Genomic DNA, 24,251 nt, shown 5'->3' with positions numbered 1-24,251 from the left:
CCATGTACTCGATCGCGAGTGTCGACGCGCCGAGCGAGCCCACGGCCGCCACGACGAACGGCGAGTCGAGCCTGCACAATCTGTGAGAAAGTGCGCGCGAGGCGTCGAGAGATGTACCGTGAGAGGACGCTGGCTTCGTGCGCCAAGTGCTTGGACCGCCCCACTCCGTAGCGCTTGAGCACGATGGACGTCTTGCCGTCGAGGGTTGCCGCGTCCATGTTGGGTCGTAGGCTCTTGGTCGTGACGATGGCGGTCGGGTCGAGGGCTCGGAGGCGCGCCGGTGGCATCGCAGAGACGTACGAGTCGGTGGTGATCGACTCGGTGGTCGACGTCTCGATCGTCGGGCCTGGGCGACGCGACGACGGCCTGTTGCCCATGCCCCGTCGATGAAAATAATGTGATATGCTTGTGCCCCGGGGCACGATGGTGCAACCCGCTGGGATAGAAACACGCAACTGTGGAGGTATCTTGCTTCATGTCAATCAAACGTGTTCGCGTTGATATCAAAGAAGCAAAAACTCAAAGGCTTCGCATACGTAGTGCTACGCCTGAATGCGTGCGAGTTGGCACCAGCACTTGGTCGTTGGGAGTGAGCTCAGAGATCCATCCCGTGGTGGACCCCACTCGCCGAGGGATAGCTCGCGCGAGGTCGTACACCGGCTCCTGTACTCTGACCACCCGACAGAGGAGTGCAAGCCGTCGGGTGTGTTTCAAACGAAACTGTCCGAGCCCCGCATCCGACCCAGCGCATAGAACCGACGTCGCACGCGGCGAGGCCGGACGAGTGGTGGCGGCGGCGGAGGGCCGGGAGGCGACGGGACTTCGTGGAGGCAGGGCGACCGCGCCCGCTCTGTAACGCTAATGAGCATGCGTTCGAGCACGAATTTGAGTGGAAGACAAAACCACTACCCGAGGGGCTGACCTCCGAAAAGACCAATTGTTTGGTTGGTCTAGGAGTATGCCTTTTGAATCTCGTCTACAAGTATCTTCGATATCCTCGAGGCGTAGCATCAGCTGTGCTCCGAGACACACCAAGTGTGTGCGTCGACTTCAAAACAAACGATTAACAATTTAGGAAGACGCGACGTCGAGCGAGCTAAACTGCTTTCGGAGCTTCTCGTAGTGGGCGAGTTCCGAGGCCGAGACCGACGGCACGACAGCAGCAAGCGCGCGTTCAAAGTGCGTCGCGGACACCTCGACTTGGAGCTCGTCCGGCGTCATCTTGTCGAGCACCATCGCCGGGTTGAGCGGCCGCGCCGAGTAGCAATCGGCTTGGTTGGTTGTTTCTGCACAGAAACGTTAGACATTAACAGCAACAACAGTGTCATGCGCTGAAACGACGTACGAATGTGCGCGTCGATGGCGCGGACGCGGTCTTTGATCGCATTGGCCAGCGCAATCGAGCAGAGCGCGTAAAAGTCGGCGCCTGTAAAGTGCAGCGGACACGCCGAGAGGACCTAGGACGCGCTTGCGTCATCATCCTTATCCGGCGTCGACACGCGTACCGTCGGCAAGTGCACGTCGCGCGCGAGGCGAAACTTGCGCGTGAGGGCTTCGACGACCTTGAGCTGGGCGTTCTTGTCGCTGCAGATACCGAGGTACAGCAGTCGATCAAACCTACAGGCGTCATAGAGCGAATTGCACATAGCGAGGGTGGACGGCACCGCCCAGGGCGAAGCAACGCCGACTCGATGAGGTCCGGGCGGTTGGTGGCACCGACGACAAACACTTGGTCGAGGTTGCTGTCGATCTCCGTGAGGAGCTGCGACACGACGCGGTCCATGACGCCGCCCGAGTCACTGCCGCGACCGCGCATCGGCGCGAGCGAGTCAAGCTCGTCGAAGAAGAGAATACACGGACGCGCGTTCCGAGCCTAATATAGACAATCGTGTCATGCCATTTGCGATAGATCAATACAATCGATACCATTTGGAACACGTGCCGAACGTTCTTTTCACTTTCACCAATGTACATGTTGAGGAGTTCGGGGCCCTTGACGCTGATAAAGTTCATGCTGCACTCGGTCGCGATCGCCTTGGCCAGCAGCGTCTTGCCCGTGCCCGGTGGACCTGCGTATGGACATGAGCATCCATGCGCCGCGCGACACATGGACAAAATGGTCCATACCGTAAAGCAAGATGCCCGAGCGTTGTCGGACGCCGGACGCAAAGAGCTCGGGGTGCTTGAGCGGCAATTGGACCTACCAATGCACGATCGTGCGATCCATATTTGCCATACAAAGCGGAGAGGGCCATACCATGTCGAGGATTTCGTCTTTGACGTGGTCGAGGCCACCGACGTCTTCCCACTTGACGTTGGGAATCGTGGCCGAGCCAAGACCGAGCGACGACTTGGTCGCTTGGTGCTTGAGTGCGTGCTCCAAGTCGACCATGTGCAGAGCCAGCGCCGAGAGGCTCTCGATCATCGCATCTTCGTCGATCGTCGCAAGCTCCGAGACTTGTGCGAGGCGGTGGCACGTGGCATCGGCCACCTAGCCGCACAGATTTCCTGTGGGTATATACCGATGCGAATGGACTGTACCAAGGCACGGAGCTCCCCAAACGTGCGGCCAGCGCTTTGGTGCGCGACTGCTGCGAGGTCCACGTCCTACGCATCGTCGATCCATGAATCAACAGTCATGGATCTATACGGTGTCGTACGGCCGCCAAGACGGTCGTCGCCGTGAGCTGCTCGAGCATCGCGAGGCGCTCGGCCTCCGTGGGGGCCTCCAATGCCAGCTCGTACAAAAAACACTGACGCACGAGTGCGGGGAGCTCGCTTGCATCTTCGACCGTCGCGACAAGCGGCACGTCCATCGCGTCCAGGCACTCCATGATGGCGCTGCCGAGTCGCAGCGATGCTTCCTCGTCGTCCTTCTACAAGAGATCACAAAATTGGTCGACTGCGATAGAAGCCAAACGAAGCGTTGTACCTCAAAGGCAAAGAACCGGTTCAGAAACAGCACACAAGGCGAGAGCGCCTTGGCTTTCGCGGCAATGTCTCGGAGGTTCTCGAGCATTTGCGCCTGGGACGTGCTCGTGAGGTCCGTAAAGTTCACCTCGAGCACGTAGAGGCCCAGCGTGGACGCGGCGTCGTACAGAAGCGACTTTTTGCCAATGCCGGCGGGACCGCTGAGCAAGATAGACATGGGAATGCCAACGTCGGTCGGATGCAGAAGCTCTGCAAGGTGCGACGTCGTCGATGCTGTCGGCGCCGACGGCCCCGACGGACGAGACAAGTACCGACGCATCGCGCCTTCTTCCGGTAGCCGCAGCGTCCGCGGCGCCACTTGCACGAGCGTCGTGCTCTGTCGAGACACCGAGTACGCGACCGCAGGTGTCGTCGCCGTGACGCTCACGACAGCGAAAAACACAACGTCGACTGGAATCTGCAGCGCGTCGGGCACGGCGACCGTTGCTGTCGCCGACGGATCGTCGTGGAATGCGCCGACTGGGATATCGATCGTCGCGGGTGCGCCATCTCGTCGTCCGTCGAGGATGTCGGCAAACACGGGGAGGCCAAAGACGTCGCCTTCTTGGAGGAGCCGAGGGGTGCCAAAGTAATCGCGAAGCGCCCGCAGCAGCTGCTCCTGGTGCGGCGCCGCGACCGCTAACGACGGCAGCAGCAGTGGCGCAATCTCGACACGCGACGCGGCCGGAGGTAGCGTCGAGGCTGCGAAGCTCTTGTGGCCAGCGAGACCAATGTCGGCGCTTTGGATAGGCCGGACGTCGAGGGATCCTGTTGCTGCGCGCAGCCCGACGTTGTAGGCGAGCATTGGGCTCAAGCACACGCCATCGCTGGGTACGTCGCGCAACAGGCTAGCGCGGGCGATATGACGCCGGTCGTCGTCGGGCGCCGAGACGACGACCAGCGCGTCCGAGATGATACCGAGCCGGCGCAGCGTGCCCATGTTGACGAAGAGGACAGCGTTGACCTCGGCGGACGATGGCGCATCCTCCATGTAGTCGTCGAGAGCGCAGAGGCGCAGGCGGCAGACGCACGACGGGCGGCGCGACGGACGCGCGTCGAGCTTGGAGAAGGAGCTGCACCAGAGCGCGGCCATGGTCGCTCCAAGAAATCTCAATGTTAGCGTAGACATCCGTGTCGCGCCTGTGATTGGCTAAAATCCCAATACGAACTTCAAGCCATCGCATCCATACCTAATTTGGCCGCCGCGTCCATATTGAACACAGGTGTCCACACGACGAAAATGATCACGCGAGCACCAATGGAGAAGCCACAGGATTTGATTTATAGCCAATCATGTCGTGCGCACACGATCTTTTCACACAAAGATGGGCTTGGCAGTGATGGAAGGCTGCCAAGCCCACGATACCTTCAAGACGACCAGGGTAGCGCTAAGAAATAAAAGTATGACACGTACCCATGGCACGGTACCGGTATTGCTGACAAGAAGCCACGACTGCTTGCCAGCTGTTGGCCCCAGGATCCCAGAAAATCGCAGTATTTTAGCCAATCCAAGCGCAGTGCGTATTTCCCGACCAGCATGCTCCGCCAGCTCGTCGCGCTCGTCGCCGCCCTCGTCGCAACGGCGCATGGCTCCCGCTTCTTCGTGACGCCGGAGGTGCGATGCCTGCTCTGGCGATGGCTCCTAATGATGATGATGGCGGGCGTAGGAACACCGGTGCTTCTTCCTCGACATCCCGGACGCGACGACGTTCCGCGCCGAGTACGAGTCGCCCGACTCGACCGACCAGCTCGTAGTTCATCGCGCCCGCTTACGACGCTCATGATGCCTCTGCGGTAGAAAAGTGAGATCAAGATCTATGGGCCATCGCCGACCGGCGACGACGAGCCCAACCAAGTGCCCTCCGTGACGCACACGCTCAGCCCTAAGGGCTCGATCGCGTTCACATCAACGCTGCCCGGCGGCCACTGGACGTGCGTAAGCATTGACACCAACAAGTATGTCGTTCCGGCCACGACCAAGATGGTACCTTCGCCATTGTCGACGCTTCTCTACATGCATGATTGCTGCAGCGCTTCTCGCTCAAGCTCAAGTTTGGCACGAGCAACGAAGAGTACGCCAACTTGGCCAAGCGCGAGCAAATGAACGAGCTCGAGCTCGAGGTCATGAAGCTTCGCGACCGCGTCCGTGCGATCCAAAAGCAGCAAGACTACGCGCAGGTACACGCATCCTTACCGGTAGCCTTGCATCTTACGTCTCTGGCGCACAGGAGAAAGATGAAAAGTTTCGATCCACGAGCGAAAGCAACAATGCGCGCGCCATGTGGGTCTCGGTCATCCAGGTACACGATTCTGCTTCGTCGTACTTTGCATTTCCAAGCTTGATCTGTGTAGATTGTCATTTTGGTCATCACGGGCGTGTGGCAGGTGCACCATTTGCAGACGTACTTTCACAAGAAGAAGCTCGTTTAAGACGCCGTTCAATGCATCTCGCGCGTCGATGCCTTAGGACATCCAGTCGCTCCAGAGAAAGTTCCGGTCCGCGTCCGTCTTGGCCCGGCCGTTCTTGGACGCAATCTCGACGCGGCAAATGGGGCAGCTGTTGCGGATCTGCAGCCACTGCGCGAGACAGTCGGTGTGGAACATGTGCTGCAGCATCGCTCAGTCTTCCAAGTGGATCGCCACGCAGTGTACCTGGCACGGCATGCGGCTCACTTGATTGCCGTTTGTGACTTCGACTTGGCAAATCACGCACTCGCGCGCATTGAGACGGACCTCGATCGTTGCTTTCGTCGCATGATGGGCAACATACTCGACGAGGCTAGAAGTAGAGTGTAGCAAGATGCTGCACAGAAGAGAGAGTACCCTTTGCCCTGCTTGGCGCTGATCATAAAGGCCGGAATCGTAATGCCCACGCCCTCGCCCGACGAGTCGGTCATCGTGTACGGCCAGACGTCGGCGGTCTGCACGATGATGACGGCCGCCGCCCCCGCGGTCTGCGCGCGAAGGATCTTGTTGGCAAAGGTACACGCCCCCCGCTCCATCAGTACAATCTAAGCATGACGTGGCATCGCGACGGCAAAGTTTGGGTGCGCGACCTTGCTCTGGACGTCGCAGGTCAAGTGAGACGCGCCGTTGAAGGGAGTCGCGACGACGAGGTCGGATTTGAGCAAGGACACGCACGGACCAAAGTTGGCGGGAACCAAGATGACCTAGCAGCAAGGGATCGATCGTGTCCCACGGATCGACAAATGGAAGGCGGCAACCTCGCCTTTGATCCCATCGACGACCATGCCAACCTCGGTTGTCGCTGCTTGCCCCGCCGCAAACGTGCTGAGCTTGGCCACTAGAGAGCCATGTCGTTAGGCCAATGGCTAACGTAGAAAAGGACGCACCAGCTTCCTCGGTCGCAGGTTGGTTGGCGCCCGCGGCTGTCGGGTCGATGCCCCATGCTTCGAGGAGGCGGTTCATGAGCATCGAGATATCGCCGAGCGCAGAGGTCGCGGCGCCTCCTGTGGTTTGTCGCAGGAGCGTTGCGCCGCATACATCGCAGCGGCGGTCGCCTGCCAGTGGCATGATGATGAGCGTTCTGTACCTCCGTCAAGAAGTACCGTCGGCTACAGCGTGGACGTGCATCTGGCAGTCATTGCAGTAGAGCTCCGTCGGCGCCTACGGTTGCATCCAGAGTCGCATGAGCATTGCAAAGCGTCGGCGGCGATGACCGGCACATGCCCGCCAAAGGCGAAGCCGTCGTACGTGGCCATGCGGATGGAATGAGGCTTTACACGAGGTGTGTGGACGACTTTATATAGCCGACAATCGAATTCGAGAACAACATGGACTCTGTTTTACATAGCCGATCCCAATCAACGTCTTGACGTCAGACTCGGTAGAAGATCCACATGAGATTGGACTCGCGCAAGGGATGATCGCCATCTGCAAGATGATAGAGCCATTGATGTCCTTAACCTTGTAGGGCCGTGCGCTCGTGTTGGCGGCTAGCTTGGGATGGTGGATTTGTGGCAAGGGTCCATGCACTGAGTATGTATGGACCCTTGGTTGTGGTGAGTGTCGTCTGTGCCGGTCGTCACTGTGGCATGTCGTCGGTGAAATCCCGCGCTGCGAAACCATGCGTGGAGACGACAATGTAGCGGGTTGTAGAGCACAATTTTGACGGCAACGACGATCGAACGTGGCGAAAGCTCCGCGCGTGCATGGCCGACGCCAGAAAGGCGATGAACTTGCCGCATCGCCTGATCATGCAGAAGCCCCGAATCCTTGAACCCAATTGATGTGCGCCGAAATGAAAACAAAAGACGCGCTGGATGTCCTCGGCCCGATCTCACACGGCGGTCTGCGTCACGCCCGCCATGGCGCACAACGACAAGCGCATCGCATTCGATGCCGGCAATGACAGGTCGAAGTCGCGAGCGGGAGCGAGCAAGGTGATAGCGCCACCGATCCTTCGCCGACCGCAGCCGACCGATCTTTCGATGGCCAGTGCGTCGTTGATCGATCGATCGATCGCAGCAGCACAAGTGTACCCAAGGCTACCCAAGACTGTTGCAAATCCAAGTCGCCCTTCCAGCACCCGCGTGTAGCATCTGATTGGCTACTCTGGCGTCTTGGCGTGCGTCTGATTGGCCGCGCCCGGTGGAGAGGCTGCTGGAAAGGCAATGTGGCCGCGCATATCGTTGAAGCGGCGCAGCGTGCAGCGGTCCCATTGGCCTTGTCGCTTCCTAAGAACGATGCTTGAACGCAGATGTACGCGACGCCTCGAATCCACCCATTGACGTCGAGTACCTTGCAGCGTGGGACGTCAGCCAGTTCCGAGCGTGTCCAGCGCACGGTCGTCGCTCATTCCTGGATATTAGATTAATACCGGTATGGACACGATGGCCGAGCCGATCAAGGCCGCCTTCTTCCACTGCAGCAAGAGCGACAAGAATGGCTGTGCGAGCGACGACGTCCGGCAGTTCCTCACCCACTGCGGGCAGTTTGAAGACATTGGCTTTGACCAAGCCGCGGGCTCGGCGTGCTGCTTTGAGACGAGCACGAGCGCCGTCCGGCAGTGCCTCTACTACAACACAGCCTTCCAGGCCACTCGGATCAACCTCTTTTATGACCCAGCACGGTCCAGCGCCAAGCCCACGACGCGCCTCGCCAACCACTGGAGTAGCTTTCAACACATCACGTGGCTGTACGACACCTCGGATAACGAGCGAGCTCATATTCTTGGTCGGCATAGGGACATTGCTGGCGTCTCGATAGCCGATGCGATCACGCCCACGACGTTCAGCTACGGCGCGATGCAGAAACTGTAGGTTCACGCGTCGACCATCGTCTCAACGCTTGGAGTAGTAGCGTCATTGATGCCGACCTGAGCGCAATCGAGACGCCTCCGATCGCGTCCCTGCACGTCCTGGACCTCCATGGGAATGCGCTCTCTTCGTTTCCGACGTTCCTCTTCCGCACCAACTATGCGTCGATCCAGTACGATAGCGACGTCGTCTCGGTCGTCTTATCGCGGGCGTGTAGGCACCTCGATGTGGGCGGCAACAAATTTCCCGCGACGCTCGCGCTCAGTGGCGACGAGTGTTCGAGTCTTCAGAAAACCATCGACGCGGGCCATGTCACGGGTCACAAGCTCGCGTGCAACTGTGCTGGCGCCAATGCCACGTGCGCGCTGGCGCCGGCAACCACGACGCCGCCGCCGACCACGGTCGCGCCGACGACAGCGACGTCACCAACCACAGCACCGGTGCAGCCGCCGCCATCACCCACCAATAGCACCAGTTCAACGCACCCGACCGAAATTGGCACTGCACCACCACCACAAAGCGACCCTGCGAATGCCAAGACGAGCGGCGAGTCGCATTCGGACTCGGGCACCGTGATCATCTCGTCGATGCTGGTCATCGTTGTGCTCTTGGCGGCGGCGGCGCTCTTCTTGTACCGCCGGCGCAAGCGACTGCGGTCGCACCTCCCGGGTGGTCCCACGACCGTCTCGGGTACGCTCTTCTCGCCGCAGTCGGGCCATGCGTTTACCCGCCCGCTCCTGCTCACGGGCGCGCCCCGGTCGCTCAAGCACGTCGACTCGCTCTCGTCGCACTTGAGCAGCGAGCGCGACCTCAAAGTCATGGCGTCGATGCGGTCGTCGCGCATGCCGATCACGCACCACGTGGACAAGGTCCCGATTCTGCAGCCGGGCGAGTGCCGGATTCTCAAGGCGATGGGTCCGGCCGTCTTTGCCGGGCAGTACAAGGGTGAGAACGTCGTCGTGCGCCGGGTTGACGCCCGCATTATCTCGGAGGACGATGTCGCCACGTTCGTCTCGGACGTCAACCAGCTCGCGCAGCTCGTGCACCCGCAGCTCGTGGCGCTCCATGGCATCGTGCGCCTAGGCGACTACGAGGTCGGCGCGGTGGCCGAGTTTATGCACTGCGGGTCGCTTCCGCACATCCTCATGAACCAGGACGTGGACATCGCGTGGCCCGACACGCTGCGCATGTGTTTCCAGGTCGCTTCCGGCCTCGCGTACGTCCACAGCCAGGCCGAGTTTGCGCGCACCGAGTGCTTGACGAGCCGAAGCGTCCTCGTCAACACGCAGCTCACGTGCAAGCTCAACATCTTCGAGTACATGCGCCACTTCCAGCAGCACGAGACAGTCCATCGCGTCTATGGCGACGGCACGATCGCATGGGAGGCGCCCGAGGTACATCGTACCGTATTCCTGGAGGATGCAGGGTTTGACGGTGATGTAGGTCTTGATGCACGACTGCCCGCGAGGTGGCACGGCCGACGTCTACTCGCTCGGCGTGGTCATGGGCGAGATTGTCACGCGCACGCGCCCGTTCCAGCGCTATGTCGACGCGCTCGGCTTCGTCCGCGCCGACGTGGCGATCCTCGACCGCGACGCCAAGAGCACCGAGTACCCGTTCAGCGACGACGTCGAGTTCGAGTCGTGTCCCAAGCCCTTCCGGTTGCTCATGCTCTCCTGCCTCCAGCGCGACGTGCTCAAGCGGCCGCTGGCGGTCTCGGTCGCCGAGGAGCTGCGCCGCGAGCTGCTCCTCCTCTCCAAGAACTTTGGGTAAGTTGAAGACGCGTTTAGCCTATTTAACCGTATCTTGCGGCAATGACGGTGTACTTTTGACCAATGGTGTGGCGTGACACGGCGTGCGCCAATCAGAAGCAGCGCATTTGTCCGAGCCTTGCGACATGCGCTGCGACCGTGCGTACGGTTCGGCCCAGCGGGCTGCATGCGTTCTGCGCCACGCTGGAACTACCACCGGTAGCACGACGATGACGACGACTGCCGACTGGCGCCGCTGGTCAGACCTCTGCGTCGGCCGGCCCATGAGCGCCCAGGACGGTGCGACGTGGTGCTGCGCCCTCGCCGATGGTACCCGCGCCTGCGCTACGTTTGCAAACGGGGCAGTCATCCGCGGCTCGATCACTGGCGCAGCCGCCTCCAAGCCGACGATCGACATGCGACGCTGGGAACCGTTCGCCTCTCTGGAAGCCTTGTACGACGCCGTCTTGTCATCGATGACAACTCATCGCGGCATAGAGCGCTCCGCGACGTCGCCGTGGCCCTCGAGCAATGGCCCGTCGCCGCGCTGCGCAACCTGTACATCCATGCTCTCCATGCACCTGCCTGTTTGATTACTCATGCGCGCGCTTTAGATCCCTTGTTGCTTGCAACCTCACGACCTTAACGGCACTGCCGCCATTGGTCCGCGTCGTGAGCCTCACAGACAGCAGCCTCCCGAGCTTTCCTGCCGCATGGCTCCTTGCCGCCTCGGCCCAGCTCCAGTGCGCCCTCTCTCTCTCCTGTCGACCCTGTAGGAACACTCGGTATATGCGTAGGTCCTTGGCGCTTCGACGAAATCAGTTTGGTGCCGACACGTCCTTTCCCGTGACGACTATTCAGTGCAACGGTCTCGACGCGGCGATGACGGCCGGCGTTATCGACAGTCCGTCGCTGGCATGCAGGAGTTGCACCACCGCGCCCTTTTGCAGCGACTCGATGGCGCCCACGGTTGTGCAGCTCTTGTCGAGCGACGAGGCGGGCGGCCGCAGCAACGGCGGGTCCGTCGCACTCCTCGTCATCATCCTCGTGGTTGTCATTACCGCGCTCTTGGTCGTCTTTTATTGGATTCGGCGCCGGTACCGCGCCGCCGTCGCGACGCGACCCTCGGACGACACGCCGATCATGGCCCAACCCGTCTACTTGGCGTCGGACCGGAACCTCGGCTCGACGCGTGGTCCGTTCCAGCTCATCTCCGAGTCGCTCCGAGGCTTTGGCTCGACCAAGTCGCTCATGTCATCGCCGGGCACCACGACCGATGACTCGCAGATGTCGCCAGACGCCGGCATGATGGGCCACCTCCATTTGACGAGCCGGGGCGTGACGCTCAAGGCCCACACGGTGCACAAACTCCCGATCTTGCAGCCGAAAGACATCAAGGTGATTCTGCCGATCTCGGCCAAGTGCTCCATGTGGATTGGCCGGTTCAAAGGCCGCGAGGTTGTCATGAAGCGGGTGCACGCGCAAGAGGTTGGCGACGCCAAGATCCAGACGTTTGTCGCCGACGTCAATGCGATCGCGCAGCTCAAGCACCCGCACATGCTCCGCTTGTATGGCATCGCCCGCATGAACGACTTTGAGCTCTGCGTCGTGGCCGAGCTCATGAGCATGGGGTCGCTGGCGCAGGTGCTGCAGACGGCGAGCCTGCCGCTGACGTGGCCGCAGCAGATCTGTCTCGCGTGGCAAGTCGCGTCAGCGGTCGCGTATCTGCACAGTACAGACGACAACCACCCGCGGCTCTGGACGCTCACGTCGCACCACGTGCTCGTCAACACGCAGCTCGTGTGCAAGCTCAACGTCTTTGACTTTATGGCCAACTACGAACACGTCGACGCGGTCGTCGGGACGTCGTTTGGCAGTCGCACGCTGGCGTTCGAGGCGCCCGAAGTGCTCAGCAAAGGCGCGCCGCGCGGCCACGCGACCGACGTCTTTGCCCTCGGCGTGATTCTGAGCTCGATTGCGACGCGCCGGCACCCGTACCAGAGCGCGATCGACCGGCTCGGCCACGTTGGCAGCGACGTCGAGATCCTCTGCCGCCTTCCGACAGCCATGCCGCACGAAGACCACGAGACCTTTCTACGCGCGCCCGACGCGTTCACGCAACTCGTGTCGGCCTGCTTGGACTGGGACCCGTGCATGCGCCCGACGGCCATGTCGGTCGTCGCCACGCTCCGCGCACTCCTTGATGCTGCCCAGGCAGCGCGACCGCCGCCACCCGCCACGGACGTCTAGCTGCTTCCTAATCCTATTTCTCGTGTTCAGTAACAACGACGTGCTTGTCGTCGTCCTGCACGACGACATGTACACGCTCTCGAGGGTTGCGCAGTTGTACCGACACGGACGGAAGAAAAACACAGTACGCATTGCAAGAGACATCGCGCACGGGTGGGTGGGCGCAGATATTACCACCGTTGGAATGCGTCGGGTCTTCTCACGCCGGCGCCACCGAAATCAACGACGACGACGACGACGACGACGACGACGACGACGACGGTGGACGCCGTTGCATTCGGATTCAAATGGTGCGTGGCGCCGGTCGGTGCGTCGGCGGCTCGGACGGCGGCTCGGACGCCTGGCCCACATTTTTGCCGCTCGCGTTGCAAACTTTTGTCGCGGGCGCATGATTGGCTCATCAAGTGGCATCTGATTTGCCGCCGTGAAACTGATCGGCCACAACTTGGAGTTTGTATAGCGACGCATGCAGCGGACGACGGCGCCGGCGCCGACGACGCCCGACAACTCGATCGCCGTCGGCTGGGCGAGCTGGGCGAGGTCGACCTCCACCGAGGTCGTCGCCTTCAAGACGCTCTGCGCAGGCGTGCCCATCTCGCAGGCCTCGGACGCGATGCGCGCGTGCTGCGGCACGGGCAACGCGACGAGCTGCGCGTGGTTTGCGCAGGCGCCCGGCCTCGACGCGTGGGGCGTCTACAATGCGACCGCCTCAGCCGCGGCGACGCCAATGGCCAACACGACCCTCTACAACGTCTCGGTGTGGACGAGTTGCGCGCAGATCGCCACACTGTACGCCAATCCTTGCGATGATGCGATGATGCGATGATGGGTAGGCAACTGACCAAGCTACACATCGACTTTGACGCAGCGGCGCCGCTGGACCACATGCCCGACAGCTTGACGTTCCGAAGCAACCTCATGGCCACCTTTCCCATCAGTCTCTTTCGCAACTCGATCTCGTCGACGTCGCCCGTCACTTACATGTTTGAGAACAATCGGTTCGAAGCGCCGATACCATCCTTGACGCCCAGCGTATGCCTCAATCTGAACGCCGCCATCCAAAACAACCAAGTCGTGGGCACCCAGGGCGCTGCGATCGTCTGCAACTGCTCGACGCCGACGCCGACGTGCAGCATTCCCGAACCGACGCCCAAGCCAACGTCTGCACCGACGCTACCACCGACGACGACGACGCCGGCGCCGACACCCGCGCCCACCAGTGACAGCAATAGCCGTAGCCACACAGGTCTCGTCATCGGGGTCGTTCTTGGCGCTGCTGTGCTCATCGCGCTCTGTGTTTTTGCTGTGCGACGACTGCAGCGGGCGCGGAAGACCCGCAATGACCACACGATACCGCTCGCATCCGACGAGCACCTGAGCCCAGCGTCGGCGTCCGGGTCGCACTTTGGACTGACTGACTACAAACCGCAGATAAGCCCTGGCATTCGCCTCAGCCGCGTCGAAGAGCGCCGACCGCTCAGCCACCCGTCGCTCGGACCAGATGAGCTACCCAATGTGGCCGTTGAGTGCATTGCACCGCTACCGTCGCGCCGACGCATTTGGAGTGGCACGCTCGACGGGTTGCCGGTCGTCGTCCAGCGCCTTGGGTCGCCCTCGGACGACAAGCGGACGCGGTACATTTCGTCGGTAAAAGAGCTCGCCGGCTGGCGTCACCCGCATGTGCAGCGCGTGCTTTCGATCGTGGCCAACACGACCGAGAACGGCGAAGTGTCGACTGTCGTCGAAGCGATGCCCGGCGGGACGCTCGCCAACGTACTCGTCTCGCAGCCGCTCCTGTGGCCCGAGAAGCTCCGGCTCTGCTATCAGATCGCCGCCGGCCTCCAATTCGCCCACGCGCACGCGGTCTGGCCGCGCGCCGTTTGCCTCACGAGCAGTCGCGTCCTCCTCGACGCCGACCGCAAGTGCAAACTCAACATTTTGGATTACGTCGACATGGGCGTCGACGAGTCCGACGACGACGACGACGGGTTCGCATGGCGCGGCATGCCCTGGGAAGCCCCCGAGGTAGGACCTCCACATCGTGATAGCCTATCATGTGGCGTCGTAGGTGCTGAGCGAGCAGAGCCACCGGACCGATGCCGCCGACATGTATGCGTTTGGTGTCATTTGCTGTGAGATCGCCATGGGGTCGCGCCCGACAAAGACGTGGCTGCACGCGCGCGCGTACGAAGAAGACCCGACGCTCGCCGCGTGCCCGAGCTTTTTCCAGTCGGTCGTCTTTGCGTGCTTGGACGTCAACCCGGCCAAGCGACCGCCGGCAAGTGCCGTCGCCGGCGAGTTTAGTGGCATGAAAGAGTAATGTTAACGCGTTCGTCTACTGCGGCGCCATCGTACGCCATCAGATGCAACCCGTCTTGCAGCACTAATTGGACGGACCCATGCTCGAGGATGTAATTTAAGGCGGGTGTGTCCTAGTGTGTCCTGGCCAGCACACAGTTTGTCATGCGAGTCGCTGCCCACGTGACAAGCTCTAATGCAGCGGAACGCGGATCGAAACGTCCTGGAATTGAAGAAGCCCGAACGCCGTTGCTACGCCGCTCTTGGTCTCGGAGGGTCGGCTGCCGCTGTTGACGGCAACAAGCGATCCGCGGTTGTCGTGTCGCCGCCGAGTACGAGTACGGCGGTGTGCTATTACTTGCTCGGACACCGCTCTCGGACGCCGCCACCGATCGCAGTGGACCTCTCCCAGCAGCAGCTGGCTTTGACGAACATGGTAAGTAACTGGTTCGAAGCGACGTTTCACTATAGAAACACTGTTTATGGCTGCGCTGGATGTTTGCAGCAGGTGGCGCGCCGGCCGACACGCGACCGACTTGACCATTGTCACGGATGGCGTCCTTCCCGAATCGGGCGCGCTGGCTCGTCCTCGCCGCCGCCATTGCCGCTGGGCGGGCGACCGCCGCCTGCACGGGCATGCTCAACCAAGTGGGCGCCACGTGGTGCGTCGCATGCGAGCCAGCCCACTGCGTGCCCATGCGCCACACGATGGATGTCATTGTGACGCCGGCGCCAACGCCACTGGTCACGTCCTCGAATGCGTCCACGTCCATTACGGCCAGCGTCACGAGCTTTGGTGCGTTCAAGGACGTCGACCCGGCGAACGATGTCAAGAACCTGTACGATGCGAAGCAGAGGAAGAAGGCTCATGGAGCGTGTAGCAAAATCAGCGCGTCGGCGTCCGGCCTCTCAACCTTTGGCTTGGAGAGCATCGCCAACGTAAAAGGCCTCGTCTCGCTGTGCGTTGTGGATCGTCCGTCGCGTTGCGAGCTCACGTCGTGGTGTGGGTGCTAGAACGCTCGAGTCGCTCACCTTAGGGCCCGGGACGGTGGCCGATGCGCTCCCGCTCACCACCCTGTACGACAGCAAGAGGCGCGCCGGTTTAATGTGCGTGGACTAGCATTCTCACCAAGTGCGCGCTGCCATCGTCGGTGCTCGACTTTTCCCGCTTCCCAAGTTTGACGCACTTGTACGCCCCATGTCACGCAGGCATGAACTCACAAGGTGTCCTTGCGCAGACAAATCACCAGCTGCGGTCTCAGCGTCCTTCCTACGCTCAACGTCGCCGCGCTCACCAAGATCGCAAAGATGTACGTCGCAGTGGCGTGTATTATTTGTAGCTCAGGCGTGTCCAGTGACCTGCAGAACAACAACCTTAAACAATTCCCGCTGCAGCTCCTCGACCTGCCGATCTCCACCGTCACCATGTACGCGAGCGACGTGAACGATGATAGACTGACCCTTCTATCTGTTGTTGTAGTGATTTGACTGGGAACCCCATCGAGCCCTTTGCGCTCACCACAGCACAGCTCGCCAAGTACAATGCGATGCTAATCAAAGTGGATGCGACTGTCAAGGGCCCGGACGCAGCCGTGGCGTCGGGAACACCGGGGCTCACGTCGTCGGCGGCGCGTGACGTGGTGCCGTCATCGCCGCCGTCGTCCTCGTCCGTCTCGAGCTGGCAGATGGCGCTGCTTGCCGGCGTCGGTGGCGCCGGCCTCGCCGTCATCATTGCCATGATCATCATTCGCCAGCGCAACGCCAAGGACGACGCCGACTCGGTGCTCGAAGACCTCGACCACCCCGCGTACGCCACGACCCTCGACGACAACCACCTGTTTCTGTCGCACAACACGCCCATGATGGTCGCCACCGACACGCTCAAGCCCGGCGACCTCATCTCACCGCTCACCGAGATTGGCGAGGACTCGACGCCGTTCCACACCGAGTCGGACCGATGCTATCGCCTCTTGTCGCCGGACGAGCTGCGGCTGTCGCGGTCGGGATGCCCGATTCCCGGCGGCCTCTCGGGCAGCTTTGACGGCGAGCGTGTCCTGATCCGGCGCCTCGACCACCGCGACCGCCCGGATGTGGCCAAGCGCTTCGTGCAGCGCGTCGCGGCGCTCTCGCTGCTCAAGCACGAACACGTCGTCGAGCTTCTCGGCGCGTCCAAGCTCTCGGGCATCTCGCTCTGCGCCGTCTTCGAGCACATGGAACACGGGACGCTCTCGTCCTTCTTGCACGTGGAGCGGTCGCCGCTGACGCTGCACCAAGCGCAGCGCATGTGCCTCGAGATCGCCGATGGCGTCGCGTACCTCCAAGCCACCGGCTTTGTCCTCGGCACGGCCTTTGACGTCTTTCGCACCGACCGGATCCTTGTCAACGACAACCTCACGTGCAAGCTCAACATCGTCACGTGTCTCGACGACCTCGACTCGACGTCCGTGCAGCTGTCGTTCGGCACGGGCCGCCTCGCTTTTCTGGCGCCAGAGGTCGCGTCGCACCTGCTGACGACCGAGACGCGACGTGATGACATGGACGACGAAGCTGCGGCTGTCTACGCGCTTGGTGTCATTTTGGGCGAAGTGCTCTCGCGGCAACGACCGTACGCGCCGCTGCTGCACGCCGTGGGACCCGTCGCGGCGGACGGCTACGTCTACGATATGTACATGACCCGAAAAACGCCGCGCGTTCCGCCTCACGCACTCGGCGACGAGGTGCCGCCGGCGTGGACGCAGGTGATTGCAGAGTGTCTAAGTTATGCGCCGCGCGATCGCCCGACGGCCGCGGACGTCTGCAGGCGCCTCCGAAGTAGTTGCGAAGGCGGAGTAGCACTTCATTAGTCAATAGGCCAAGTAATACAGACTGAAAATGTAAAGAGTTGTGACTTGGTCGCTAGCGTCCAATTCAAGCCAGACACATTGCATGCACCGAGCACTTTGCGAGGACCTGGAGCCACCTCGAAGACGTGTACGAGTCGTAGCAGCTCGCAAGTGGCTCGAAACTCCCGTCAAGGTATGGTACCCGTGCTCCCGAGTGCGACCGTCGGTGCCATTTTGAACAGTTGACAATTGGACCGATGTCTGGAGCACACAATGTATGCAGAGAGAAGACTTGTGCACCTTTTGAGAAGGCGTCGAGCACGTCACGCGCCAACATCAACGGCGGCTAGGCTCACGAGTTTGTTTCCAAGTCCGACAGTTTATAATCTGGCGTTTGGAGAATGTTACGCCAACGACTCGTCCTGCTCGGCACGACTTGACGAGACGGAGGCTTCGTAGAGCTCGACGAGCTGGTCACTCGTTGTGGCGTTCTCGGGGCGCTTGTCGGGGCGCGGGCGCAAAAACCGGGGGAAGCGGACACCAAGGCCCTTGGTGCCCTCCCGCGCGCCGGCGAGGTACCGGCTGGACTGCGTGAGTTGCGCGGCGCGGATCTCCCAGACTTCGGTGGGCGGAATCCATACGTCTGGCTGCACCGACTTCAAGGTGCTGGCGCGATACGCGGTCGCTACACACCACCACCATTCATTTGCCTCTGCTGTTTGCGTCCACAACGTACGCTTGCCGACGAGGGTTGTCGGTTGCAGGCGGTCCGAAATCTCGGTGAGCTGCGCATCGGTGAAGCCCGAGCCCACCTTGCCGACCGTCTATGATACAGAGAGGCGTGAGGAGACCGTTGCGGTTGTGTCGGTCGACCTCGTACGTTCCGGACGACGGGTCGAAGCAAGCGAGAAGGAACGAGCCGTAAACGTTGGCGCGCCGGCCTTTTCCGTGGTACGCCGCAATGGGCACGAGGTCGAGCGAGTCGGGCAAGAAGATGCCGGCGCTGCCACCGCCCGCGTCATCGCCCGAGAGGTAGTCGCCCTTGACTTTGAGCCACGTGTGCGTGCGGGCGCCGGCCTTGTAGCTTTCGCCAAGCGACTTGACCATGAGCCCTTCGCAGTCGGCGTCGATGGCGCCTTGCAGCACGCGCCGGACGTCCGAGATCGCTGACGGCGTCGTCACATCGACATCGAACGCTTTTACAAACTCGACGCTGCCGGGCTGTGGCACAATCGACTGGTGAAGGCGCGCGCGGCGATCTTCGAGGGGCGCCTAGCCAGGTTTTTTCGCAGTTGGCATAGGTCGTCGCCATCTACCTGCACGAGCGACGTGCCGTTGTGGTAAAGGCAATCAAACGCGAAGAAGCACATGTCTTCCGCGTCTTTTGTCTGCAGCGTCTGGAACGGCTGTAGCTTTCCAGTGCTGCAATCAATCGCGACCATCTCGCCTTCGAGAATCAAAGACGAGACGCCGGGCGCCATGTGCAACGAGTGACGCAGCGTGCGCATGTACTTGTGCTCGATCGGGATGCGCTCCATGTTGCGGCTAAAGATGGCCACATCGCCGTTCGCTGTCATGTGCACCTGCAGCCGCGCGCCGTCGTACTTGAACTCACACGCCGCCATGGCATTCGGTAGCTTGGCCATGCGCTCGACAATCTACTCGCCCGTAAGACTTATGGAAGACGACTTCTATGGCAGCAGACACCTCGGCGAGCGAGGCGGCCGGGTAGCCGAGCATCGTCTGAAGTGGTGTGCCTGGGACAGGACTGGCATGCGTGCGGACGCAGTCGCACATGTCGTCGAGCGAAGCACTGGTCGCGCAGCCGTCGATGATGGCAACGAGGTCGTCAAAGCTAGGGCGCTGCGAGTAGGCCGTGACGACCGACGTCAGCCACGCTTTGGTCGTGGCTTTTCGGTCGTCCTTCGCGTCATCGCCAATCGCCACGTAGGCGTCGGCCAGCGCCGCGAGCGCTGTCTTGACGCCAACGCCGATACGCAGGTTCTGGTGCTAGTAGAAGCAGATCCCGCATGAGACACTATCAATCGCCTCTCGCGAGGTCGTCGCTGCGTACGGCCAAGAGGCGAACGAGGAACGTGGCTTCGTCGCGCGTCCTGTGCATGAATCCGTGAGGTCGAAAGGCTGCATCACAGGCTCGTACCCACACTGCCGCAGAAGCGCCGTCGCGATCTCCTACGCGCGAGTCAATGCGCGTGCGGGCGCGTTAGCGATGCTACCTGCTTGCGCGCTGTCGAGCCTTTGCCAACTTGAGTGGACAGCAGCGTCAATTGCCTGGGTCCCGTGTTGACATCAATCAATAGAGTAGAGACGCACTCGAAGACAGAGTTGATGGTCATGGGTGCACGCGCGCTATCCTTGTGCAAGTCGAAGCGCGCGCTGGCCAAGAGCTCGTCGACGGCCGTGCCATAGTCGCCTACCAACGGCGATGAGGACACACGAGACTGCTATGTGTTCCGACCTGTCTGCTTGTACAAGGCGAACACGTCGTCTTGGCTCAACGCCTTGGTCGGCGCTACAATGGAGATTGAGCATGACGTGGTCGCGACGCGGCGCACAGGCAAACGCCGCTGTGAGGACGGGCGCAAACGACTTGTCGCGGAACCGGAGCTCCACGCCGGCATGCGTCGGCGCCAACTACGCGCGAAGAAAGCAATTGTGGGCACGCGGATGCAATGGTTCCGGTGCTTGCACCTGCGACGTCGCGAGGTACAAGGCTCGGGGCAGCTGCGCCGGGTGCGAGGCGCGCAGTTCGCGGAAGGTCGCCGCAAGCTCGGCGATGCTGGCGTCGCGCGAGTTCTTGGCCTACGCAGCGCATGAGCTCGTGCGTGCATTTGCCATGTGCTCCTGCCTCGATGCGCCGGAAGACGGCGGCCAGATCGCGGAACTGCATCCTGCGCCCAAGCTCCAAAATGCAAACCTGCGGTCATTGGTGTAAAACAGCAAGGTAATGGACCAATCCGGTCTCGATTACGTGGCACGCCGAATCGCCAGGATGCAACCATCGAGTGTATGCGTCGTCTTTGCGAGGCTCAACGACACTATTAGCTACTTACTCATACATTACTTATGACTAAAACTGCTGCACCTGAGTACCGGTAGGGCACTTGACTTGTGGCGATGTTATGCTCGACCAGCACTATGCCGTGGGTAGAGTGAATCAGTCCCGCGTGTCCAACCGCGTTGCTCTCTGCCGCGTTTCTCTCTGCGGTTGCGAGTGGTTGTATTTCCTGGGCACACAGCTCAAGTATTACGAGAGTCGTGGCTTTTGGTTGCTGACCTGGCGCATGCACGTGCTACAAGCGTTATCTAGAGTAACGGACAGTCTGGTTTTGCCGCGAATGCTCTCAAGCCGCAAGCCTCCAACTGGGAGCGATCATGACGATCGATCGCGGTACGCATCCATGCCGCGTCGACCGTCGCTCAGCGCCCGGCTGTCTGGCTTTGCGCACGCCAGCCTTTCCTCGGGCTCGTCGATGGCTCGGCTCTCGGGCCTTATCAAGAGCCAGCGCGTGCTGCCCATGGTACCGCGCCGCACGATTGACGGCCCCATGCTTCCCGACGCGCCCAAGCCAACACTTCGACGTACACTAACGCTCCGGGATCGCGTGACCCAAGTCAAGTTGCAAGCCAAGGGCGCCGAGCGGCGGCTTTGCCATCTCGCGAGCAGTCGCAAGTCGCTCCAGCCGACGGTAGGCGACTCGCTCAAGAGCAAGCGCTGGAAGCGCGCGAGCTCTGTTTTCCTCGGTCGTGGCAGCCTAACGCTGCCAATTGGCCGGCGACAGTCGCTCATTCGCCGGTCCGAGGAAATGAAAGCGCATCAAGAGATGATTGGTATCTTCAACTTGCGTCAGACAAAACGTCCGAGCTTTCGGCGACGCTCGAGAAGCGCCGCGTCATCGCATGCGGCCTTGTGGGACGTCATCCATCCGACCGCTTCGCTTCTCAAGGCGTGGCGCTCGCTCATCCTCTTGTTGCTTTTGTACGAAGCCGTGCACATTCCATTTGCGATCGCAATCGACCCGGATCTGCGCGGGACGCCGTGGCAGGTGTTTCACTACGTTGTCGACGTCTTGTTTGCACTCGACGTGCTCGTCACCTTTAACATTGCCTACTACGAACAAGACCCGCGGGACGAGCAGCGCACGCTCACCCTCAAGTACTCGAGCAGCATCTCGGCCAAGGACAAGTACCTCGTTCGATCTCGATCCCGCATCGCGTGTCACTATGCGCAAAGTACATACATTTCCTTTTCCACGTCTTGTCACAACTGTAGGTTGGCTGCTTCTGGACCTCCTGGCGGTCATTCCCATCGACTTGATCGAGACGCTTCTGCACGTGCGTATGGCCGACATCCAGGACGCGGTGCTCCTCAAAGCCACTCGGATTCCGCGGGTCTTGGGCATCCTTCGACTGGCCAAGGCGCTCAAGACAGACGGTCCGCTCTGGTGGTGGCTCGAGTTCTCCACCGGCTCCGTCCTCACGCGTCTCATGCGCTTGATTCTGATTGTGATGTACATGGACCACATCTGCGCCTGTATCTGGTACGCGATTGCGTCCGCGCCCGGCGGGTGGGGCGACCTCCACTTTGACCCGACCAGTCTCCGCTACACATACGCGCGTTGCTACTACAGCTGCATGATGGCGCTCCTCGGCCAGGACATTCTGCCGACGTCACTGAACGAGATGGTCTTTCTCACATTTGTGTCGATCGCGGGCTCGGTGGCCATGGCGACGGTCTACGGCGACGTCGCGATCGTTGTCTCGAGTCTGTACGCGAATTCGACCAAGTACCGCGAAAAGATGGAGGACGTGTACGAGTCCATGCAGCACCTCGGGCTGCCGCAGGAAGTCCAGCAGCGCGTGCACCTCTACTACACGTACCTCTGGCAGCAGTACCACACACTCGATGGCCGGTCCGCGCCGTTTGTCTCGGAGCTCTCGACCAACCTCCAGCGCGAAGTCATGCTCTACTTGAACGCGGTACGATCGATCGATCCCATTCTTTTGACGCATCTCGAATATGGCTAGAAAATGATCCGAAGCGTGCCGCTCATGCAAGAGTGCAGCCCCGAAGTCGTGCAGGAGATTGTGCTCCAGCTCGAGACCCGCGTCTACATGCCCGAGGATTTCATCATCAACATTGGCGAGACCGGATTTGAAATGTTTTTCGTGCAGCGCGGCGAGTGCGAAGTGCTCGTCGAAGCCGGTGGTCGAGACAAGCGCGTGATCAAGCTCATCTCGGTCGGCGACTACTTTGGCGAAATCGCGCTGCTCATGGACTGCCGGCGCACGGCGTGCGTCCGCGCCAAGACGTTCTGTGTGCTCTGCGTTCTGCACCGGACTGGGTTCCGCCAAATCATTGCTCGGCACAAGGACGACCGCCAAAAGCTCGAGTCGCTCATCATGGAAAAGTACAAGAACGACGCTGTCAAGCCCAATGTGGCCAAACCTGCGGCCGCCCCCGACGCAGCGCGCCGGCCCACCCACCATGTGCCCCCGCACGTTGCAGGCACCGACAAGGCTGCGCTGCGGATGCTATGCGACGCGACCACGTGCCTTCACGACGTCACGTCGCGCATCAACAAGATGGAGCAGTCGATCGAGACGCTCACGCAGGCCGTGCGTCTCCTGACGGTGGCGCGAGAAGCAGTGATGCACCACCCGACGGCGGTGACGCGCCAGACGATAATGCTGCCGAGCCGAGGTCCGGCGATGCAACGCGTCGATGAAATACTGCCGTCGGTCGCGACGAAAAGTGTCGCCGACGACCTCTTGGTCACTGATCTCGATGGCTCGCTCCGCCAACACAAACGACGGATCACGGTCGTCCATCAAGTCGACAACGTGGCGCCGTCCGAGGCCATCAAGCCGCTGACCACCGAGACGATCGCGCCGGCCCACCACGCGGATGTGTTCCGTGACGAGGCGACGCTGCGGGAGCAGATCTTCTCGAACCTCGATCGCGTCGAGAAGGCGCTGCTGGAAGATGCGTGCGAGACGCAGCAGTCGAGCTCGCAGACGTCCGAGGAAAGGCCGCTTTTTTAATCCACCAAGGCGTGTCTCTATTCTATCGCTGCCGATGATGCATTAGTCCTGCGACGCGCCGCCCTTGGGCCCGCGGATGCGCTGGCGCATGTCGATCTGGCCACGCTTGCACTCAAAGTACGCGTAGCGGTATTCCTATCGTGCGCTCGTGAGCTCAATGTCGTCGCCGTGGGTTCGGGGCTACCTTGCACTCGTGCTTGTACTCGTCGAGCTTGAGGCACGTCTTGAGCGTCCGCTTCCCGTCGCTCATGCACTCCATCTCGAGCATGCAGTCGCGGAGCTGCTCCGCCATGTCCCGGCACGACTTGCCCATCGGTTTTTTACGCGTGCAATTCGGTTTGTTCGGTTGGTCGTGCCACTCGGTTATCCGGCGCCATCCGGAGATACCGACGACGCACGATAAAGATACGCTGGCCGCGCGTCCTTGCGCTCAAGACGGCGGCGCAGCGGCCATCGCCGCGCATGGGTGCGTCTGCCATACACGCTTACGCACGCTAATACGGTGCGCGTGGGCTCTGAAACTCCGATCAGGTCGATCGTCAACCAGGTGCGTTCGAGGCAACTGTGCCCATCTGCATCGCGCCGTCATTGACCAAGTGACTAGCTCGGACACAGGATGAAGGCTATGGGCTGGCTTCTCGCCGCGACGCCGTGGCTAGCCGTCGTCGCAGGCGTCTCCGTGCTTGCATATGCGGCGCACCCGACCGTGCACCGGCGGCGACGACCCGCCCCGGCGCCGTACAGCGAGGCGACGCTCGTCAAGTCGACGGGCGACCAAAGCACCCTCGACACCGAGAGCGACCGGCCTGCCTACA

General features: G+C 61.3%; 12 protein-coding genes across 12 annotated transcripts; 7 read left to right on the top strand and 5 right to left on the bottom strand.

The window, feature by feature from the left end:
• Nucleotides 1-117: 117 nt before the first annotated feature.
• SPRG_14928 (hypothetical protein) lies at nucleotides 118-377 on the bottom strand (the record flags this gene model as incomplete). The annotated part of the gene is made up of 1 exon (XM_012355124.1): nucleotides 118-377. A coding segment is annotated over one exon (260 nt), but the record flags the coding sequence as incomplete, so codon positions are not given.
• Nucleotides 378-1,071: 694 nt separating this feature from the next.
• Nucleotides 1,072-4,080, bottom strand: SPRG_14927 (hypothetical protein; the record flags this gene model as incomplete). Its single annotated transcript, XM_012355123.1, has 10 exons — nucleotides 2,933-4,080; nucleotides 2,661-2,876; nucleotides 2,542-2,607; nucleotides 2,258-2,491; nucleotides 2,128-2,200; nucleotides 1,927-2,069; nucleotides 1,665-1,873; nucleotides 1,506-1,617; nucleotides 1,346-1,457; nucleotides 1,072-1,286 (listed from the first exon to the last, which is right to left on the bottom strand). The coding sequence occupies exons 1-10, from the start codon at nucleotides 4,061-4,063 to the stop codon at nucleotides 1,072-1,074; spliced, it is 2,511 nt and encodes an 836-aa protein (XP_012210513.1). The 5' UTR covers nucleotides 4,064-4,080.
• Nucleotides 4,081-4,495: 415 nt separating this feature from the next.
• Nucleotides 4,496-5,467, top strand: SPRG_14926 (hypothetical protein). Its single transcript, XM_012355122.1, has 6 exons — nucleotides 4,496-4,585; nucleotides 4,638-4,721; nucleotides 4,769-4,954; nucleotides 5,002-5,148; nucleotides 5,199-5,270; nucleotides 5,323-5,467. The coding sequence occupies exons 1-6, from the start codon at nucleotides 4,508-4,510 to the stop codon at nucleotides 5,398-5,400; spliced, it is 645 nt and encodes a 214-aa protein (XP_012210512.1). The 5' UTR covers nucleotides 4,496-4,507; the 3' UTR covers nucleotides 5,401-5,467.
• On the bottom strand, nucleotides 5,434-6,405 carry SPRG_14925 (hypothetical protein; the record flags this gene model as incomplete). Its single annotated transcript, XM_012355121.1, has 6 exons — nucleotides 5,434-5,577; nucleotides 5,623-5,749; nucleotides 5,794-5,981; nucleotides 6,027-6,140; nucleotides 6,195-6,274; nucleotides 6,324-6,405. 6 exons carry the CDS (start codon nucleotides 6,403-6,405, stop codon nucleotides 5,434-5,436), a joined length of 735 nt encoding a protein of 244 aa, XP_012210511.1.
• A 1,418-nt stretch (nucleotides 6,406-7,823) lies between these two features.
• SPRG_14924 (TKL protein kinase) lies at nucleotides 7,824-10,022 on the top strand (the record flags this gene model as incomplete). Its single annotated transcript, XM_012355120.1, has 5 exons — nucleotides 7,824-8,128; nucleotides 8,177-8,248; nucleotides 8,293-8,421; nucleotides 8,467-9,643; nucleotides 9,693-10,022. 5 exons carry the CDS (start codon nucleotides 7,824-7,826, stop codon nucleotides 10,020-10,022), a joined length of 2,013 nt encoding a protein of 670 aa, XP_012210510.1.
• A 169-nt stretch (nucleotides 10,023-10,191) lies between these two features.
• Nucleotides 10,192-12,250, top strand: SPRG_14923 (TKL protein kinase; the record flags this gene model as incomplete). The annotated part of the gene is made up of 4 exons (XM_012355119.1): nucleotides 10,192-10,454; nucleotides 10,499-10,558; nucleotides 10,615-10,743; nucleotides 10,798-12,250. The coding sequence occupies exons 1-4, from the start codon at nucleotides 10,231-10,233 to the stop codon at nucleotides 12,248-12,250; spliced, it is 1,866 nt and encodes a 621-aa protein (XP_012210509.1). The 5' UTR covers nucleotides 10,192-10,230.
• Nucleotides 12,251-12,669: 419 nt separating this feature from the next.
• On the top strand, nucleotides 12,670-14,617 carry SPRG_14922 (TKL/LISK protein kinase). The gene is made up of 3 exons (XM_012355118.1): nucleotides 12,670-13,039; nucleotides 13,084-14,275; nucleotides 14,319-14,617. Exons 1-3 carry the CDS (start codon nucleotides 12,717-12,719, stop codon nucleotides 14,568-14,570), a joined length of 1,767 nt encoding a protein of 588 aa, XP_012210508.1. The 5' UTR covers nucleotides 12,670-12,716; the 3' UTR covers nucleotides 14,571-14,617.
• A 483-nt stretch (nucleotides 14,618-15,100) lies between these two features.
• SPRG_14921 (hypothetical protein) lies at nucleotides 15,101-15,668 on the top strand (the record flags this gene model as incomplete). Its single annotated transcript, XM_012355117.1, has 3 exons — nucleotides 15,101-15,387; nucleotides 15,430-15,507; nucleotides 15,563-15,668. 3 exons carry the CDS (start codon nucleotides 15,101-15,103, stop codon nucleotides 15,666-15,668), a joined length of 471 nt encoding a protein of 156 aa, XP_012210507.1.
• Nucleotides 15,669-15,780: 112 nt separating this feature from the next.
• SPRG_14920 (TKL protein kinase) lies at nucleotides 15,781-17,424 on the top strand. The gene is made up of 3 exons (XM_012355116.1): nucleotides 15,781-15,858; nucleotides 15,904-15,975; nucleotides 16,029-17,424. Exon 3 carries the CDS (start codon nucleotides 16,096-16,098, stop codon nucleotides 17,389-17,391), a length of 1,296 nt encoding a protein of 431 aa, XP_012210506.1. The 5' UTR covers nucleotides 15,781-15,858; nucleotides 15,904-15,975; nucleotides 16,029-16,095; the 3' UTR covers nucleotides 17,392-17,424.
• Nucleotides 17,425-17,774: 350 nt separating this feature from the next.
• On the bottom strand, nucleotides 17,775-20,290 carry SPRG_14919 (hypothetical protein; the record flags this gene model as incomplete). The annotated part of the gene is made up of 13 exons (XM_012355115.1): nucleotides 20,240-20,290; nucleotides 20,083-20,193; nucleotides 19,947-20,025; nucleotides 19,850-19,903; nucleotides 19,705-19,804; nucleotides 19,608-19,662; nucleotides 19,532-19,563; nucleotides 19,445-19,484; nucleotides 19,078-19,380; nucleotides 18,687-19,028; nucleotides 18,244-18,642; nucleotides 18,107-18,194; nucleotides 17,775-18,055 (listed from the first exon to the last, which is right to left on the bottom strand). Exons 1-13 carry the CDS (start codon nucleotides 20,279-20,281, stop codon nucleotides 17,775-17,777), a joined length of 1,926 nt encoding a protein of 641 aa, XP_012210505.1. The 5' UTR covers nucleotides 20,282-20,290.
• A 502-nt stretch (nucleotides 20,291-20,792) lies between these two features.
• SPRG_14918 (hypothetical protein) lies at nucleotides 20,793-23,436 on the top strand (the record flags this gene model as incomplete). Its single annotated transcript, XM_012355114.1, has 3 exons — nucleotides 20,793-21,624; nucleotides 21,665-22,371; nucleotides 22,420-23,436. The coding sequence occupies 3 exons, from the start codon at nucleotides 20,793-20,795 to the stop codon at nucleotides 23,434-23,436; spliced, it is 2,556 nt and encodes an 851-aa protein (XP_012210504.1).
• Nucleotides 23,437-23,478: 42 nt separating this feature from the next.
• On the bottom strand, nucleotides 23,479-23,749 carry SPRG_14917 (hypothetical protein; the record flags this gene model as incomplete). Its single annotated transcript, XM_012355113.1, has 2 exons — nucleotides 23,479-23,571; nucleotides 23,621-23,749. The coding sequence occupies 2 exons, from the start codon at nucleotides 23,747-23,749 to the stop codon at nucleotides 23,479-23,481; spliced, it is 222 nt and encodes a 73-aa protein (XP_012210503.1).
• Nucleotides 23,750-24,251: the final 502 nt, after the last annotated feature.

The sequence above is a fragment of the Saprolegnia parasitica genome (assembly GCF_000151545.1).
Source record: "Saprolegnia parasitica CBS 223.65 unplaced genomic scaffold supercont2.207, whole genome shotgun sequence".
NCBI lineage: Eukaryota > Oomycota > Saprolegniomycetes > Saprolegniales > Saprolegniaceae > Saprolegnia > Saprolegnia parasitica.
Note: the sequence above shows the minus strand (reverse complement) of the source record. Positions and strands in the feature narration are given on the sequence as shown.